General features: G+C 43.4%; 1 protein-coding gene across 3 annotated transcripts in view; it reads left to right on the forward strand.

Moving 5' to 3' along the window:
* MELK (maternal embryonic leucine zipper kinase) overlaps window positions 1–16376 on the forward strand; it is a 265917-nt gene that overhangs the window by 158662 nt on the left and 90879 nt on the right. For all 3 annotated transcript variants that reach the window (XM_029610905.1, XM_029610904.1, XM_029610906.1), the window contains one exon: window positions 1229–1360. In XM_029610905.1, coding sequence (XP_029466765.1) covers window positions 1229–1360 — 132 coding nt within the window. The remainder of the gene's footprint in view (window positions 1–1228; window positions 1361–16376) is intronic.

The following is a 16376-nucleotide window of genomic DNA, read 5'->3' on the forward strand; positions in this document are numbered from 1 at the left end:
TTCCTCTGTGGGATCCCATTTAGGGCATGAGTGTCAATGGCCTCTCGTTTTGAGCCTTTAAAACATGCTTCACTTAAAGATATTTCTTTGAAAATATTTTTCCTGGCGGCGATTTGTTCAGCTTGGTGTAATTCCAAGTTTCCCTATATGGATCCAATTTTTTTTTTTTTTTGTGGGAAATTTGGTATCTTTTAGTACCATGCCTTCCCTTCTTACGAAGGTAATGTCTGAGAAGTAAAGCAATCTATTTGCTGGCTTTTATTGGAGTATTGGGGCAACCATAAATCTTTGGAATTTTGAAAGTCTATGGGATGTTTAAGTATTTGGAGGTTACCAATCTTTTCCAGACAAGACACTGCCTTTTTGGATGGCCATGTAAGGGGAGGCAGCCTCCAAAGCTACTCTGGCAAGTTGGATCATGGATGCAATATCTTCAGCATATATATTCTGTGCCCATCAGATTATTATTGCTTATTCTGCTAGAGCTCAGTCTTCTTCCTGGGTGGAAGAAATTGCTATTGCGCCGGTGGATATTAGTGAGGCAGCTACTTGGTATTCTTCACATTCGTTTTGCTACGCATTTTAATTGGATGCATTTACCAAGGAGAACAGCCTTTGAGGCTGGTGTTCTCAAAGCAGCCTTTGTTCACTTCTTCCCTCCTGAGCTAGTTGGGCTTTTGTACTTCCCACCTGTCTTGACCGGACTGATGTAGCAGGATGAAATAGAAATTTTTACCTTTTTCTTTCCATGAATCCTGGTACCAGTCAAGACCCTCTCAGGAAGCTGGGCTGCATTGAGGAGGAGAAAGTCTTTGTCGGATGCCTGTCTTATAAAAATGTGTTAGAGGATAGTTTCTCTAGTCTGCCTCTGGTTTTTACTCTTGTCCTCCCTTTTGTTTGTCATTCCTGTTCCTTACAGGGCACGGACAGGTAGTGCATGATAGGACGATAATCTTCCCAATAAACTTCTGGTTTTTAAAATTCTCAATCTGAGTATTATGGTCAGTGCTTTGTTATAGAAATACCTAGTTGTTGCTGTGCTGAACCACCTCTAAGTAGGGGTAATGTCGCCAAGGAAAACTGTTTTCTGCATGCATCTACTAGTAGGGGACATAGCCCACTTGTCTTGACTGAACTGGTGTAGCAGGATTAATAGAAAACTAACAAACATTTCTCCTTTTTATTTTTTGCAATGCATTCTGATCTCCTTTTTGATTTTTGCTTTTAGTGGAATTATGATCAGACTACAGCAACATACTTGCTGCTTCAGTCCAAAAAAGCTCATGGTAAGCCTGTTCGTTTAATGCGATCATCCTTGGCCTTCACCTCGATTGACTCCTCACCATTTGGCGAACTGAAGGTAAGTTGAGGGGTGAGGATTAATACAGTCCATTAGGAATACCTCTGATTCAAGTTTGAGAATCCTTTTTGAGTAGGCTTAATAGTAAAACAGTTTCTGTAATGCCTGTGGACAGCAGGATAAACAGTTCCACATGTGGGTGACTTTGCACAGCACAATATACGATGTATCCTTGCACTGGATGGAAAATCCTAAAAGGCTTTTTTGTACACAGGCAGTTACAGACAAAACCCCCCTCAATCTATACTATAAACCTACTCTCTTCATAGCTAAGCTCTAAAGGGAGATGGGTGGGTATGTCATACTGTTTTATTCTGCTGTCCATGGAGAACACCAGTTACAGTTAAAGGCATCACATAGGATTTTAAACTGCTGGGGAGGAGCTGGTTGTTGTGGTACATGTGGGCACCAAATGACATTAGAAAATTGGGAGGGAAGTTTGGGAAGCCAAATTTAGGCTCTTAAATAGAAAGCTGAAATCCAGAACCTCCAGGGTAGCATTCTCTGAGATGCTCCCTCTTTGACGCACAGGTCCCCACAGGCAGTCAAAGCTCTGGAGTCTCAATGTGTGGTTGAGACGATAGTGCAAGGAAGGATTCAGTTCTGTAAGGAACTGGGAAACCTTTGGGGTAAGGGTCAGGCTCCATCTTAACCATTGTGGAACCAGGCTGCTGACACTAACCTTTCAAAAAGGAGAGAGAGCAGCCTGTAAGTAAAGAATCACCTGAGCTAAAAGATTCCAAATTATCCCTGTCAACAGATAAGTAGAATGTTAATACAAACAAAAACATACTTTGAAATGTTTGTATGCCAATGCCAGAAGTCTAAGTAGTAAGATGGGAGAGTTAGTGTATAGTAGTGAATGATAGACTTAATTAAGATGAGAAGATAAGAAATTGCCATGCTGGGTCAGACTAAGGGTCCATCAAGCCCAGCATCCTGTTTCCAACAGAGGCCAAAACCAGGCCACAAGAACCTGGCAATTACCTAAACACTAAGAAGAACCCATGCTACTGGTGCAATTAATAGCAGTGGCTTTTCCCTAAGTAAACTTGATTAATAGCCATTAATGGACTTCTCCTCCAAGAACTTATCCAAACCTTTTTTGATCCCAGCTACACTAACTGCACTAACCACATCCTCTGGCAACAAATTCCAGAGCTTTATTGTGCGTTGAGTGAAAAAATTTTCTCCGATTAGTCTTAAATGTGCTACTTGCTAACTTCATGGAATGCCCCCCTAGTCCTTCTATTATTCAAAAGTGTAAATAACCGATTCACATCTACTCGTTCAAGACCTCTCATGATCTTAAAGACCTCTATCATATCCCCCCTCAGCCGTCTCTTCTCCAAGCTGAACAGCCCTAACCTCTTCAGTCTTTCCTCATAGGGGAGCTGTTCCATCCCCTTTATTTTGGTTGCCCTTCTCTGTACCTTCTCCATCGCAATTATATCTTTTTTGAGATGCAGCGATCAGAATTGTACACAGAATTCAAGGTGCGGTCTCACCATGGAGCGATACAGAGGCATTATGACATTTTCCGTTTTATTAGCCATTCCCTTCCTAATAATTCCTAACATTGTTTACTTTTTTGACTGCTGCAGCACACTGAGCAGACTATTTTAAAGTATTATCCACTATGATGCCTAGATCTTTTTCCTGGGTGGTAGCACCTAATATGGAACCCAACATTGTGTAATTATAGCATGGGTTATTTTTCCCTAAATGCAGTACCTTGCAACCGTTCAATCTTTCAACTGATGTCTCTCAAGTGCTTGTAGCCTCACGAAAGCCTTCCACAAGGAAATCTTATCGTTCTAAGTGGAATAGGTTTATCATATGGTGCACGCAAAAAGGTATCTACCCTTTTCCTGCCCCCACCTTTCAGACTCTGGTCTCCATACTTCTTCGGTGAGGGTTCACCTGAGTGCCATCTCAGCGTACCACAAGGGAGTTGGGGATGCCACGGTATCAGCGCAACCTCTTGTGAGTAGGTTTGAGGGGCCTACTACAACTCAAGCCCCCCTCTACGGCCACCTGTCACTGAGTGGGACTTGAATGTAGTACTTAAAAGGCTCATGCGCTCCCTGTTTGAGCCTTTGCACTCCTGCGATGTTAAATTTCTTACATGGAAAGTCCTCTTCCTAGTAGCCATTACATCTGCTCAAAGGGTTAGTGAGTTACAAGCACTTGTCACATACTCACCCTATACAAGGTTCCTACATGACAGTGGTACTCCGTACTCACCCTAAATGCCTTTCCAAGGTGGTTACTGACTTCCACTTGAATCAGTCTATAGTTTTTTCCCACATTTTTCCAAGATCCCACTCTCATCAGGGCGAGAGAGTTTTACACACCTTGGACTGTAAATGTGCACTTGCATTTTACCTAGACCGCACTGCAGTCCATTGGAAATCCACCCAACTCGTTGTTTCTTTTGATAAAAAACAAACCAGGAGTTGCAGTGGGCAAACAAACTCTCTCCAACTGGCTAGTAGACTGTATCAAATTCTACTGTGAGAAAGCGGGCCTTCCTCTCGCAGGGACGCGTGAAGGCGCACACAATAAGAGCCATGGCAACCTCAGTAGCACACTATTGTTCAGTACCAATTGCTGAGATCTGTAAAGCTGCAACATGGAGCTCTCTTCACACCTTTGTAGCACATTACTGCCTGGACAAGGAGGGACACCAATACTCTTGTCTTTGGCCAATCCGTCTTGAACCTATTTCCAGTATAATCCCAACTCCTTCCACATCCAATCTGCTGTGATTTTCAGGCTGCCTCATTTTTACCAACAGTACACCAGTTATTGTGCCTGTTGCACAAGTTGTACGTTGTTGGTCCAAGTTAAATGAGTCAGCCCGTAGCTTGCTAATCACCCACATGAGGACTACATCCTGCTTGTCCTGGAAGAAAGCAGAGTTGCTTACCTGTAGCAGGTGTTATCCCAGGACAGCAGGATGTAGTCCTCATGAAATCCACCCGCCACCTTGCGGAGTTGGGTCTGAAATGTTTTGTTTTATTTTTTCGCTCGCACCTTTTGCTACAAACGAGACTGAAGGGAGACCCCTGTGGCTACAGGGATTATGGCATGCTCGGCATGCTCAGTGTGCCAGTCAAAAGTTCTAGAAACTTTTTGACAGAAAAGTTTTCTATGATAGGGCTCTGTCCAGTGATGTCACCCACATGTGAGGACTATATCCTGCTGTCCTGGGAGAACACCTGTTACAGGTAAGCAACTCTGCTTCACTAAACATTAATAAACCAAACTGCCAAAGAAAATCTCCTCAAACACTTATTACTGACTATGCAGGTAGGCCTATGAAATAAATTCTTCAGTAAATAGCACTGCCTTAAGATTCTTTTGAAAATGTTTTTCTCACAGGACAAGCAGGATGGTTGTCCTCACAAATGGGTGACATCGAGGATGGAGCCCAACCACGGAAAACTTCTGTCAAAGTTTCAGGAACTTTGACTGGCCCCTACTGGGCATGCCCAGCACGGCACTAACCCTGCAGCCAGCAGGGGTCTCCCTTCAGTCTTCTTTTTTCCGCGCAGCAGTAGCCACGCGGTAGAATAGCTCTTAACCACGTTCCTGACAGGAATTTCAAAAAACTTAATTTTGAAGAAAATTTGCCCCACAGGGGTCTCCCTTCGACAAATTTTCGGTCCGCGGAACTTCGGTAAGTTTTTGCCGTCGTTTGGTCGACTTCCGTCGAGTTTGGCCCTTGAGGCCCGTTGGTACTCGACAGTCCCGCGGCTAAATTTTTGGCCTTTTGCCATGGCGTCGGGGTTCCATCGGTGTCCGGACTGTACCCGAACTATGTCAATCACAGACCCTCATAGAGTCTGTGTTTTGTGTTTAGGGAGCGAGCATGATCTGACTTGCACCAAATGTACCCTAATGACACCAAAGGGTCGCAAGGCCAGAATGGAGAAGATGGGGCTCCTCTTCCAAGCTCGTACCCCAACGCCATCGATTGCATCGACGTCATCGGAACCGGCACCGTCGAGGTCTCATCATCGACAACCCTTCGGTGACCGTCCGCCATCAATGACTTCGCGGCCATCGACTCCCGTTCCTTCCCCTGATGCTCGAGGGGATCGGAAAGAAAAACATCGCCATCGACGTCATAAGTCTCGGCCTGTCGAGGAATCGACGTCATCGACCTCAGCACCAACCGAGCCACCGCCAAAAAAGTCTCGATCAGAAGTGGCACCGTCCACTACTGTTTCGCAGGCACCGAGGCAACCCTCACCCCCTCAGGGTTTGGGAGCCGTGATCCCACCGGTGACGGTGGTCCCTCCGGCTCAGCCTCAGCCTCCCTCTCCCGTCGAGCCGGGTCTTGTTACCCCTGGTCTCCGGGCAGAACTGGACCGGCTGGTCCAGGAGGCCATCGACAAGGCGATGCTACGGTTCCAGACTCCTCCAGCACCGACTCCGGCACTGAGAGTGGAACCGGTCACTGAGCCGATTGCAGCAGCACTGGCACCGCTGCTACACCGCATGGAGGCGCTTATGACAGCCCTTCCACCGGTGATACCTCAGTCACCGACACCAGTAAGACCGCTGTCACCGACAAGTCTTTCCTCAAGTGGAGAAACACCGTATCGAATTCCCCCTTCGGGAATTGTTCAATCGATGCCAGGTCGTCCCTCGCCACCGATTTCTTCTTCGGGGGCGATACGCACCTCTGCTCTACCGAGGTTTTCGATGCCGACACCGATTCCATCGAGTCCGACACCGGTTCCCTCGATGCCTACACCGGCATCGATACCGGCACAGATTCCTTCGAGGATTTTCTCGATGCCCCCGGTGATTCCACTCGATATTTCGGAACCTCAGCCTGGGCCTTCAGGTGTTCAGCCCCCTCGAGGTCCTGCGGGTCATCATCCAGATCCCTATGATACTTGGGGTGATACCTCTACTGACACCGATGATTTGCCTTCACCTCCCTCTCCTGCGGAGAGTAGAAAGCGTTCTCCCCCTGAGGACCTCTCTTTCATAAATTTTGTGAAGGAAATGTCAGAGTTGGTCCCATTCCAACTTCAATCTGAACAAGATGACAGGCACCAGATGATGGAATTACTCCAATTTTTGGATGCCCCAAAAGTCATCACTTCTATTCCCATTCACCAGGTTTTTCTAGACCTTCTTAAAAAGAATTGGGAATCTCCCGGATCTGTTTCCCCGGTCAACAAAAAAGCTGACTCTACATATCTTGTACAGTCAGCACCTGGGTTTCAAAAACCTCAGTTAGACCATCATTCTGTAGTCGTAGAATCAGCTCAAAAGAAAGCTAAGCGACTAAAGCCACACTCTTCCATACCTCCTACTAAGGAAAACAAATTCCTAGATAGTATAGGTAGGAAGGTATATCATGGAGCTATGCTGATTTCCAGAATAGCTTCTTATCAACTTTATATGACTCAATATAATAGGGTCATTCTGAAACAGATGCAGGAATATACTGATGCCTTGCCTGAGCAGTTCCAGCCACAACTTCAATCCCTTCTAAATAAAGGGTTTGAAGCTGGGAAGCATGAAATACGAACAGCCTATGACATCTTTGATGCTTCCACTAGAATTTCTGCTACGGCCATCTCTGCCAGACGATGGGCTTGGCTTAAATCATCTGACCTTCGTCCAGAAGTTCAGGACAGGCTCTCTGATTTACCTTGCCTAGGGGATAATTTGTTTGGTGAGCAAATTCAACAAATTGTTGCTGAATTGAAGGATCATCATGAGACACTAAAACAGCTCTCATCCATTCCTCCTGACTTGCCTTCCAAACAGCCGTTTAGGAAAGACTCCAAAAAGTCCTTCTTTAGGCCACGAAAGTATTATCCCCCCATCAACAAAACCTAGGCCTGCACGGTCTTACCATAAGACTCAGCCTCGCCAGGCCCGTAAACAAAAACCTGCAGCAGCTCCACAGCCGGGCCCTGCGGCGGGTTTTTGACTTTCACTTAGAGAGCAGTTGCCAAACCCCTCTTCCAGCCATACCGGTAGGAGGGCGGCTGTGCCACTTCCTAGAAAAGTGGCATCAAATCACCACAGATCAATGGGTGATAGCAATCATTGCACAGGGTTACCATCTCAACTTCCTATCCCTTCCTGCCGACTCCCCACCTTTGCAGGCGTGGAGACTTACCGATCACTCTGTTCTTTTAGAGCAGGAAGTTTCTCTTCTCCTACAAACAAACGCTATAGAACCCGTTCCTCCCTTACAGCAAGGTCTCTGGTTCTACTCCAGGTACTTCCTGATACCAAAAAAGTCAGGGGGACTTCGTCCAATCCTGGACCTACGGGCCCTGAACAAGTACCTTTCCAAGGAAAAGTTCAAGATGGTAACCCTGGGCTCATTGCTCCCTCTGCTGCAAAGAGGGGGTTGGCTATGCTCTCTAGACCTGAAAGACGCATATACCCACATTGCGATGACAGAATCTCATCGCAAATACCTGTGTTTTCTAGTAGGCCGAAACCACTACCAATACCGTGTACTACCTTTCGGCCTGGCGTCCGCACCATGAGTCTTTACCAAATGCCTTGTGGTGGTGGCAGCATTCCTCAGGAAGGAAGGTGTCCACGTCTACCCCTACCTGGACGATTGGTTAATCAGGGCCCCAACCCAGCAAATAGCTCGGTCTTCCCTGACTCTAACAATTCAAACTCTGCTTTCTCTAGGGTTTCTTGTCAATTACGAGAAATCCTACTTAGTCCCATCTCAGACCTTATCCTTCATTGGGGCAGACTTGGACACCTTACAGGCAAAAGCCTTCCTTCCTCATCAACGGGCAAAGACTCTAGTGTCCCTAGCTCGCCAACTGCAGTCTCAACAAAAGTCAACAGCTCGCCAATTCCTAGTTCTACTGGGACACATGGCCTCCTCGGTTCATGTGACTCCCATGGCCCGCCTGGCCATGAGAGTCATGCAATGGACTCTGAGATCCCAATGGACCCAAGCTGTTCAGCCTCTGTCCTCCATTGTTCGCATCACCGATGCACTCAGTCTGTCTCTTCCCTGGTGGACCAATCAAGTCAACCTCCTACAGGGTTTGCCTTTTCTTCCACCAGATCCTCAGCTAATCCTCACCACCGATGCTTCCAACATCGGTTGGGGAGCCCATGTAAACAATCTACAAACTCAAGGATTCTGGTCACCAGAGGAAACCAAACACCAGATAAATTTCCTGGAGCTGCGAGCGATCCACTACGCTCTCAGGACTTTTCAAGATTGCCTCTCGAATCACACAATCTTAATTCAGACAGACAACCAGGTGGCCATGTGGTACATAAACAAGCAGGGAGGCACAGGCTCCTTCCTTCTATGTCAGGAAGCTGCGCAGATTTGGGCGGAAGCGCTCTCCCGCTCCATGTACCTCAGGGCCACCTACCTGCCGGGAGTAGACAATGTACTGGCAGACCGGCTGAGCCATGTCTTCCAACCACACGAGTGGTCTCTCAATCCTTTGGTAGCGACATCTCTGTTTCACAAGTGGGGTTATCCCCACATAGACCTCTTTGCGTCCCCTCAGAACCACAAAGTGGACAATTACTGCTCTCTCATTCGGAGCCAGCACTCTCGGCCCAGGGATGCATTCTCCCTCACGTGGACAACCGGTCTGCTCTATGCATTCCCTCCACTTCCTCTTCTGTCGAAGACTCTCGTGAAGCTGCGTCAGGACAGGGGAACCATGATCCTCATAGCGCCACACTGGCCACGCCAAGTGTGGTTCCCTATACTCCGGGATCTCTCCATCCGCAGGCACATTCCCCTGGGAAAGGACCCGCATCTGCTCACTCAAAACGACGGATGCCTCCTCCATCCCAACCTCCAAGCCTTGTCCCTGACGGCATGGATGTTGAAAGGTTAGTCCTTCAACCATTCAACCTTTCAGATTCAGTTTCTCGTGTCCTGATAGCTTCACGGAAGCCTTCCACAAGGAAATCTTATTCCTACAAATGGAAACGGTACACATCATGGTGCACTTCTCAGTCCCTTGATCCCCTTTCCTGTCCAATCTCTAAATTCTTGGACTATTTATGGCATCTATCAGAATCAGGTCTAAAGACCTCTTTCATTAGAATGCATGTTAGTGCGGTAGCCGCCTTCCATAAAGGTATCGGGGGTGTCCCTATCTCAGTACAACCCCTGGTAACACGCTTTCTTAAAGGCTTGCTCCATTTGAAGCCACCTTTACGTCCTCTTGGGACCTTAATCTGGTTCTTGGTCGCCTTATGAAACCACCTTTCGAACCTCTACACTCCTGTGACCTAAAATATCTCACATGGAAAGTGTTATTTCTTTTGGCTATCACTTCAGCTCGCAGGGTTAGTGAATTACAGGCCCTAGTTACCTATCCACATTACACTAAACTCCTGCAGGACCGGGCGGTGCTCCGCACTCACCCTAAATTTTTACCTAAGGTAGTTTCGGAGTTTCATATCAATCAATCCATCATACTACCTATCTTCTTTCCCAGGCCCCACTCCAACTCAGGGGAACAGACTCTGCATACCCTAGACTGTAAACGAGCTCTGGCTTTTTATCTAGACCGTACAGTTTCTCACAGAAAGAGCACTCAATTATTCGTCTCTTTCCATCCTAACAAGTTAGGACAACCTGTGGGTAAGCAGGCTCTTTCCTCCTGGTTGGCGGACTGCATTTCCTTCTGCTACGAGCAAGCTGGCATTCCTTTCCAAGACCGTGTTAAAGCACACTCTGTGAGGGCCATGGCGACTTCAGTAGCACACCTTCGATCGGTGCCGCTTCCTGACATCTGCAAAGCTGCAACCTGGAGTTCTCTCCATACCTTTGCAGCCCACTATTGTTTGGATAAAGCTGGAAGACAAGATTCCATCTTCGGCCAGTCTGTCTTGTGTAACCTTTTTCCAACTTGATGTACCAACACCCTTCCACCTCCCGGTTGGGTGCGGATGCCCTTCACCAAATTCCACCCCAGTTGTTGTGCCTGTTGCACACCGTTGGGTACATTTGGTGCAAGTCAGGACATCCTCAGCTCTGTACTCACCCATTTGTGAGGACAACCATCCTGCTTGTCCTGTGAGAAAGCAAATGTTGCTTACCTGATGTGACAGGTGTTCTCACAGGACAGCAGGATGTTAGTCCTCACGAAACCCGCCCGCCACCCCGCGGTGTTGGGTTCGTTTATTTTATTTTTCGGCACTGCCTGTAGCTTTGAAAACAAGACTGAAGGGAGACCCCTGCTGGCTGCAGGGTTAGTGCCGTGCTGGGCATGCCCAGTAGGGGCCAGTCAAAGTTCCTGAAACTTTGACAGAAGTTTTCCGTGGTTGGGCTCCATCCTCGATGTCACCCATTTGTGAGGACTAACATCCTGCTGTCCTGTGAGAACACCTGTCACATCAGGTAAGCAACATTTGCTATATGGCAAGCATGAGGAAGCCTGAAGTTTTTTCTCTGCATCAATTGATAGAGGAATTGGTTGTGGCAGAATGGCCTGCCATATCCAAGGTTGAGAGTCAGGCAATGGGTAGGAGCTACCTGTGGCAGGTAGAAGAGATAAGCTGAAGGCCCCCATGGGTGAATGTGCTGGTGTGCGCAGTCACTAGGAAGACCCTGTCCCATGTACAGTGTTAATATCTGGATCTATGTTGGTAAATAACTTAATGACAGTACATATATATATATATATATATATATATATATATCATACTTTACGGGTGCCAATATTATCCGGCAACAGATACACTAAGTACTATTTGGTTTATGACATGAGGTTTACATTGAAATTCTCATGGGAGAGTATATGCTTTTGCTTTCCAACCTGTCGGTTGTTGGACTACGATTATCTGAGGGATAAAATTTCCAGGTAGTATCTGGAGATTGTGCTGGGTGCTCTTTATCCGCTTATCCTTATTTGCTGTAAGGTGGCTTGTGCATCGTATTGTGCCATCTTTGATTTTTATAAGAGGTCCTTTTATACCTCTCATTTACAATCCTCACTCGTCCTAGAGAACTATTCTCAATAGTGTGTAATCTGTCATCTGGCAGCTCTACGGATAACATGGGCATAGGCTGTGAATCCTATGCATCATATTGTTTGAATAGATCTTTCTTTGCCTGCAGCTTCCTCTCCTTTGATAGGTGAGGGTGTTTTTCCTGCGTCAGACATGAAGTTACTGGTCTGTTTTTGAGCGTCCTGGTTCTACAAAGGTTGAGATGTCTAAAATCATTATGGACTTCTTACTGTTCACTTGATTATTGTTCCATCTCTATTTTTCTTGAACTGCAAGCAGTTTTTCTGAGTTCCACTAAACTGCTGAATCTTTCTTTTGCTCGGAGTAGTTCCAGATTATTGTAAACAAGCCATTGTGACCCTAGTTTTGAAGAAATATAATTTGCCTACAGAGAATGTTAGTTATAGACCTATTTCTAATCTTTCTACTTTGGCCAAATTGTTGGAAAAAAGGTTCTGAAACAATGTACTGAATTTGTAGAGAGTAGACATCTCTCACATCAAAATCAATATGGGTTTCGAGCACATCTTAGTACTGACACGTTGCTATTGGCTCTTTCAGACCATATTTTGTTGCAGTTTGACCAAGGTAATTCTCTAATCCTGACCTTTCTGGATATTTCTGCTGTCTTTCATTGTGTGGATCATTCCATTCTTTTGGATCAATTGTGCTCTCTGGGCATTGGAGGGACAATTCATTTTTGGTTCCAATCCTACTTATTGGGTTGACACTTTCAAGTTAAGGTCAATCATTTACTATCATCATGGATGCCCCTTGATAAGGGAGTTCCAGAAGATTCTGCGATATCCTCCATGTTTAATTTGTATTTGCTGCCTTTATGTGACATTATTTTGGTGTACACAGGCGAATTCAAAATCTATGCTGATATATAGTTTATTTTTCTAGTTAACATATTAGTCAAGGTCAGTGAAACCATTGTCAATTGTATTTCTGGTATAAAACTATATTACTCTATGCTTAGTGCCAGGGAGAAACTCTGATTTCCATTGGAGTCTCTTGGAGTCAGATAAGTAAAAGAATGCAGTTCCAGCCATCTGCCATCGATAACCTCCTGACCTTTAATTATAGGCTTTGCAGAGCCTACAGGTCTTCCAGATATCTTCCAAATTCTTGAGTCTGAGGTCAGTTAAAGGTTCACTGTATACCAGCAGGTTCAGTTAAGGCAGACAGCAAAGGACTCTGGGACAAGCTGAGTGAGCCAAAGGCCTGAACCAAAATCTTCATATATCATTTCCCTCTTGTGCCACCTTCAATGGCAAGAGTGGCACACAAACAGGTCCTCGACGATGGGCCATAAGAAAGGAACTTAAAAAGTGTGTCCTAACAACTAACCTTGGTATTTATCAGGTGTAAAGCATAGTTGTGTGTGTCCCTCTAGATTTCTAATTAATGTAAGTGATATTCCTACAAGCATTCACTAGCTAATCAAACAATAACATTAAAACTGAATTACAATAAAAATCATCCAGTTCTATAGTTAAACCGCAAGTGTAATAATAATATCATAACTGTAGTCTTAAACTAGAGATTACATTGCATAAGGAAGGAATACTATATTTAAACTAAGTCTAAAGAAAAAGATTTGTTCCTAATAAAGTCTGTATGCTACAAATCACATAATATTGAATCACATACTAGTATAACTAGCATAAAGAAAAGCAAGAACTAAAAAAATAATTAAAGAAGAAAGTATGCATATTCTTGTTACACTGTTTATAATGGGCGAGTTTCTGCAAGGAGAACTGTTTCATACTGAGAACCAGGGCTAGAAGTAGGTAAGTGTAATAGAGAAGGAGTACGAATATATGATAGAAGAGAAAAAGAACATTGAAAAAACTAAACTGGCAGAAAAAGAAATTATTCTGAGGTTGCAGAGAAATTAATATAAAAGGCAGTCTATTATAGTGGACAAAGAAAACAGACTAGCAGGATAAAAAGAATGTTTTAACTCACAGGTAGTGTGTATAGTGCTGGGGCCAAGATAAGGAGAAAAGAACAATGAGCAATTAGTATGCCAAAAGATATAGTAATAGAATAGTTGCAGATCCCTATGACAGTGCTCATCATAAGGAGTGTATTTGTTTCAAGGAGAACAATCTCATAGTAAGCATCAAAAGCCACACTACCAAGAAAAATATTTGTGAGAGGGTATAAACAGACTTTAGGTAAAATCTAATAGATATTACAGGAAGAATATTCAAAAAGAGTTTCAGGAAAGAAATCAGAGTAAAAAGGGAATAAAGATCAGCAAAGCGATTACCATAAGTGCAGACTGCAGAACAAAAGAATAGGAATAGCTTATAACAAATAGATCAGCATGTATTTACCCTATGCTGGTGTGGAAGAGAAATATACACATACACATATATATGTATGTATATATATGTGTGTATATGTATATGTGTATATGTATGTGTTTATATGTGTATATATATGTATATATCCCTCTTGAACCATGAATTATCATATTCGAATCACACTGAGACATATCACCTTCTACGTGATCAACGCAGCTTTCATAGATAAAGAGAAAGATAAACATAATACATATTCATTTAGCTGATTCAGCATAGAAATACATATAAGTATTAGAAATTCCAAGACTAGACTTGAACACCTAAGTACTGGCAGAGAACAAAAGAACCTAGATTCTGCATAAAGTCACTCCCACAGAACAAAGAAAAAACATAAAGATCAGGTGTATATGGTAAGCATGTCAGTCCATATAGTATATGATGAGTCTATGTCGAAGGATAACTTCTGCAATCAGTGCATATACAGTTCTTTTAGTAGGATTCAGTGCTGATGGCAGAGCAGACTCTCTTAGCTCCTTATTAGATTAGATGCCAAGCCTAAATAAAAGTACAACAAATCAAATTAAGCAATAAGAAAATGCCATCAGGTCATGTACTCCCTATATCTAATTTGCATAATAATCCCACATTCTTTCAAAACATCATGCAATGGTCCAAACCACAAACATAAATACTCAGACATTACATTAAAACATATATTTCACAGAACTGACTACATAATGCATGCATTCATTCATTCTTCATTCTCAGTATTTCACATTTAACACACAACAGACAATTGACAGACTTTTGAGCTCAAAAATTAAAAATAAAAAGTACTTTAAAAAGATTTAAAAAATTGGATCGATCCACAAAAGAAAACAAAATCAAGATTAAAATTAAAATAGATCTATTGAAAAAATGAAAAGGAAGCAAACTGGAAAAAAACTATAATCTTCATCTTCCATGGGACAGAGACAGATGTGCTTTGTTACTTCGTACCCTGGAAAGAAATCTAGCATATGACAATTAATATAATGATTAAAATTAAATTTAAAAATGACATTTTTTTAATTTTTTTTTATTTATTTAATTTTATATACCGGCAACCGTTTGCACATCGTGCCGGTTTACAGATAACTTATAACAAGGATATATATAGGCAAAGCCTTTACAAGGAACATAGTGTAACCTGAAACATAGTAACAGATCAATAACTAGATAAATAGGGGAGGGAGGGGAGGGGGTGATCGAGACAAAGGGGGGGGGGGGGGGTGAAGACGGAAACGTGAGGAGAAGATATGTACAAGGAAACAATGAACAAGTGGTATGTACATAGGTTGTGTGCAATATTTGAAAATGCACAAAGGGCAACAGTGAAAGGGGTAAGAAGATATGTACGGTGCTAATAAGTGATAATTTATTGTGTGCATGGTGTTAAGTGAGGGGTTTGAGGTTGTCTTGAGGGGATGGGTGTGGGTCCTGTGGTGGGAGTGTTAGTACTAGATGGACATTATGGTTTCCTTAAAATTCAACATTCTGGTATACCTTAATTCAGCAGAAAGCAGTCATAAAACTACTTTCCTGCCTATAGCATTCCCCCTCTAGGAGGCGCTGTCCCCTATGATAAGAGCTACTTCCATTTACAAATCAAAAACCTTTTTTCCTTTACTATGAACTCCTAACTCACGTCCTAAAAGAGAAACCTGAAACAGACAACTTTATAAAATTCCTACTAATAGATCCTGTAAATACCCTAAATAAGAGTACGGATCATTTCCAGAAGCACAGACATATCAGCTGAGAGTCTGGAAGTCTGCAAAATAAAAGGATGGACTTTGTTATACCAGAGAGCAATTAATTCCCTACTGTGCCCAACCCTGGGCACTCATTCATATGCATTAGCCAAGACCTGCAACTGTATGTGAGGGATTTCCCTGTTTTATTTTGTTGTTGTTTCAATCTATTTCTCCTTTCGGATATGTATTCCTGAGCTCCCATCAAAAATAAAAAAACCCAATCATTCCCTTCATCTAGCACCACATCCCTCTTCCAAAAGTTAGCATCTAGTGAGGTATAAGCAAAACTGAGAAATATCTATCATCATTAGAATATAACATAAATGCTGTAATTAACAAATACTGCAGCATGGAGTTCATGCATATTAGTGCATTCTGTTTATTCCTGACCTTTGTTTAATTAAAATAAATCATATCTTCACACAATTGTTTAAAAGCAAACCCATGGTGAGAGGTTTAAATGCAACTGACTCACATTTTTGTTTTCTAACAGACATTCCAAACTCCCTCCAAACAGTGAGCTGTACTATAAAGCACGTTACACTGTACCCCATAACAAATGCACCGACAAAGCACTCCACACACCCGCATCCAGCATAACAAAATAAATCTCTTCCCTCTTTAACATCACTATGTCCCTAAATGCAAATCTAGAATTTCTCATAAATGAAAAACAGTTCCCGTTGTTCTAGGATCACTTCTTAATAAACTCTCATTAATAACGCCGTTATAAAAGCTAAAATGAAACTAGGAGCATCATGGTAATTGTGAACCTAAGATTCCTTGTACCAAGCAAGGGTTAAATCACTCAGCCCTGTGCTATCTTGAGGGAGGAGGGGAAGACAGCATAGAACCAGAGATTCCTTTGTCTGTTTAATAATAACCTAACAGCAATCA

The sequence above is a fragment of the Rhinatrema bivittatum genome, chromosome 8 (genome assembly GCF_901001135.1).
Source record: "Rhinatrema bivittatum chromosome 8, aRhiBiv1.1, whole genome shotgun sequence".
Lineage (NCBI taxonomy): Eukaryota > Metazoa > Chordata > Amphibia > Gymnophiona > Rhinatrematidae > Rhinatrema > Rhinatrema bivittatum.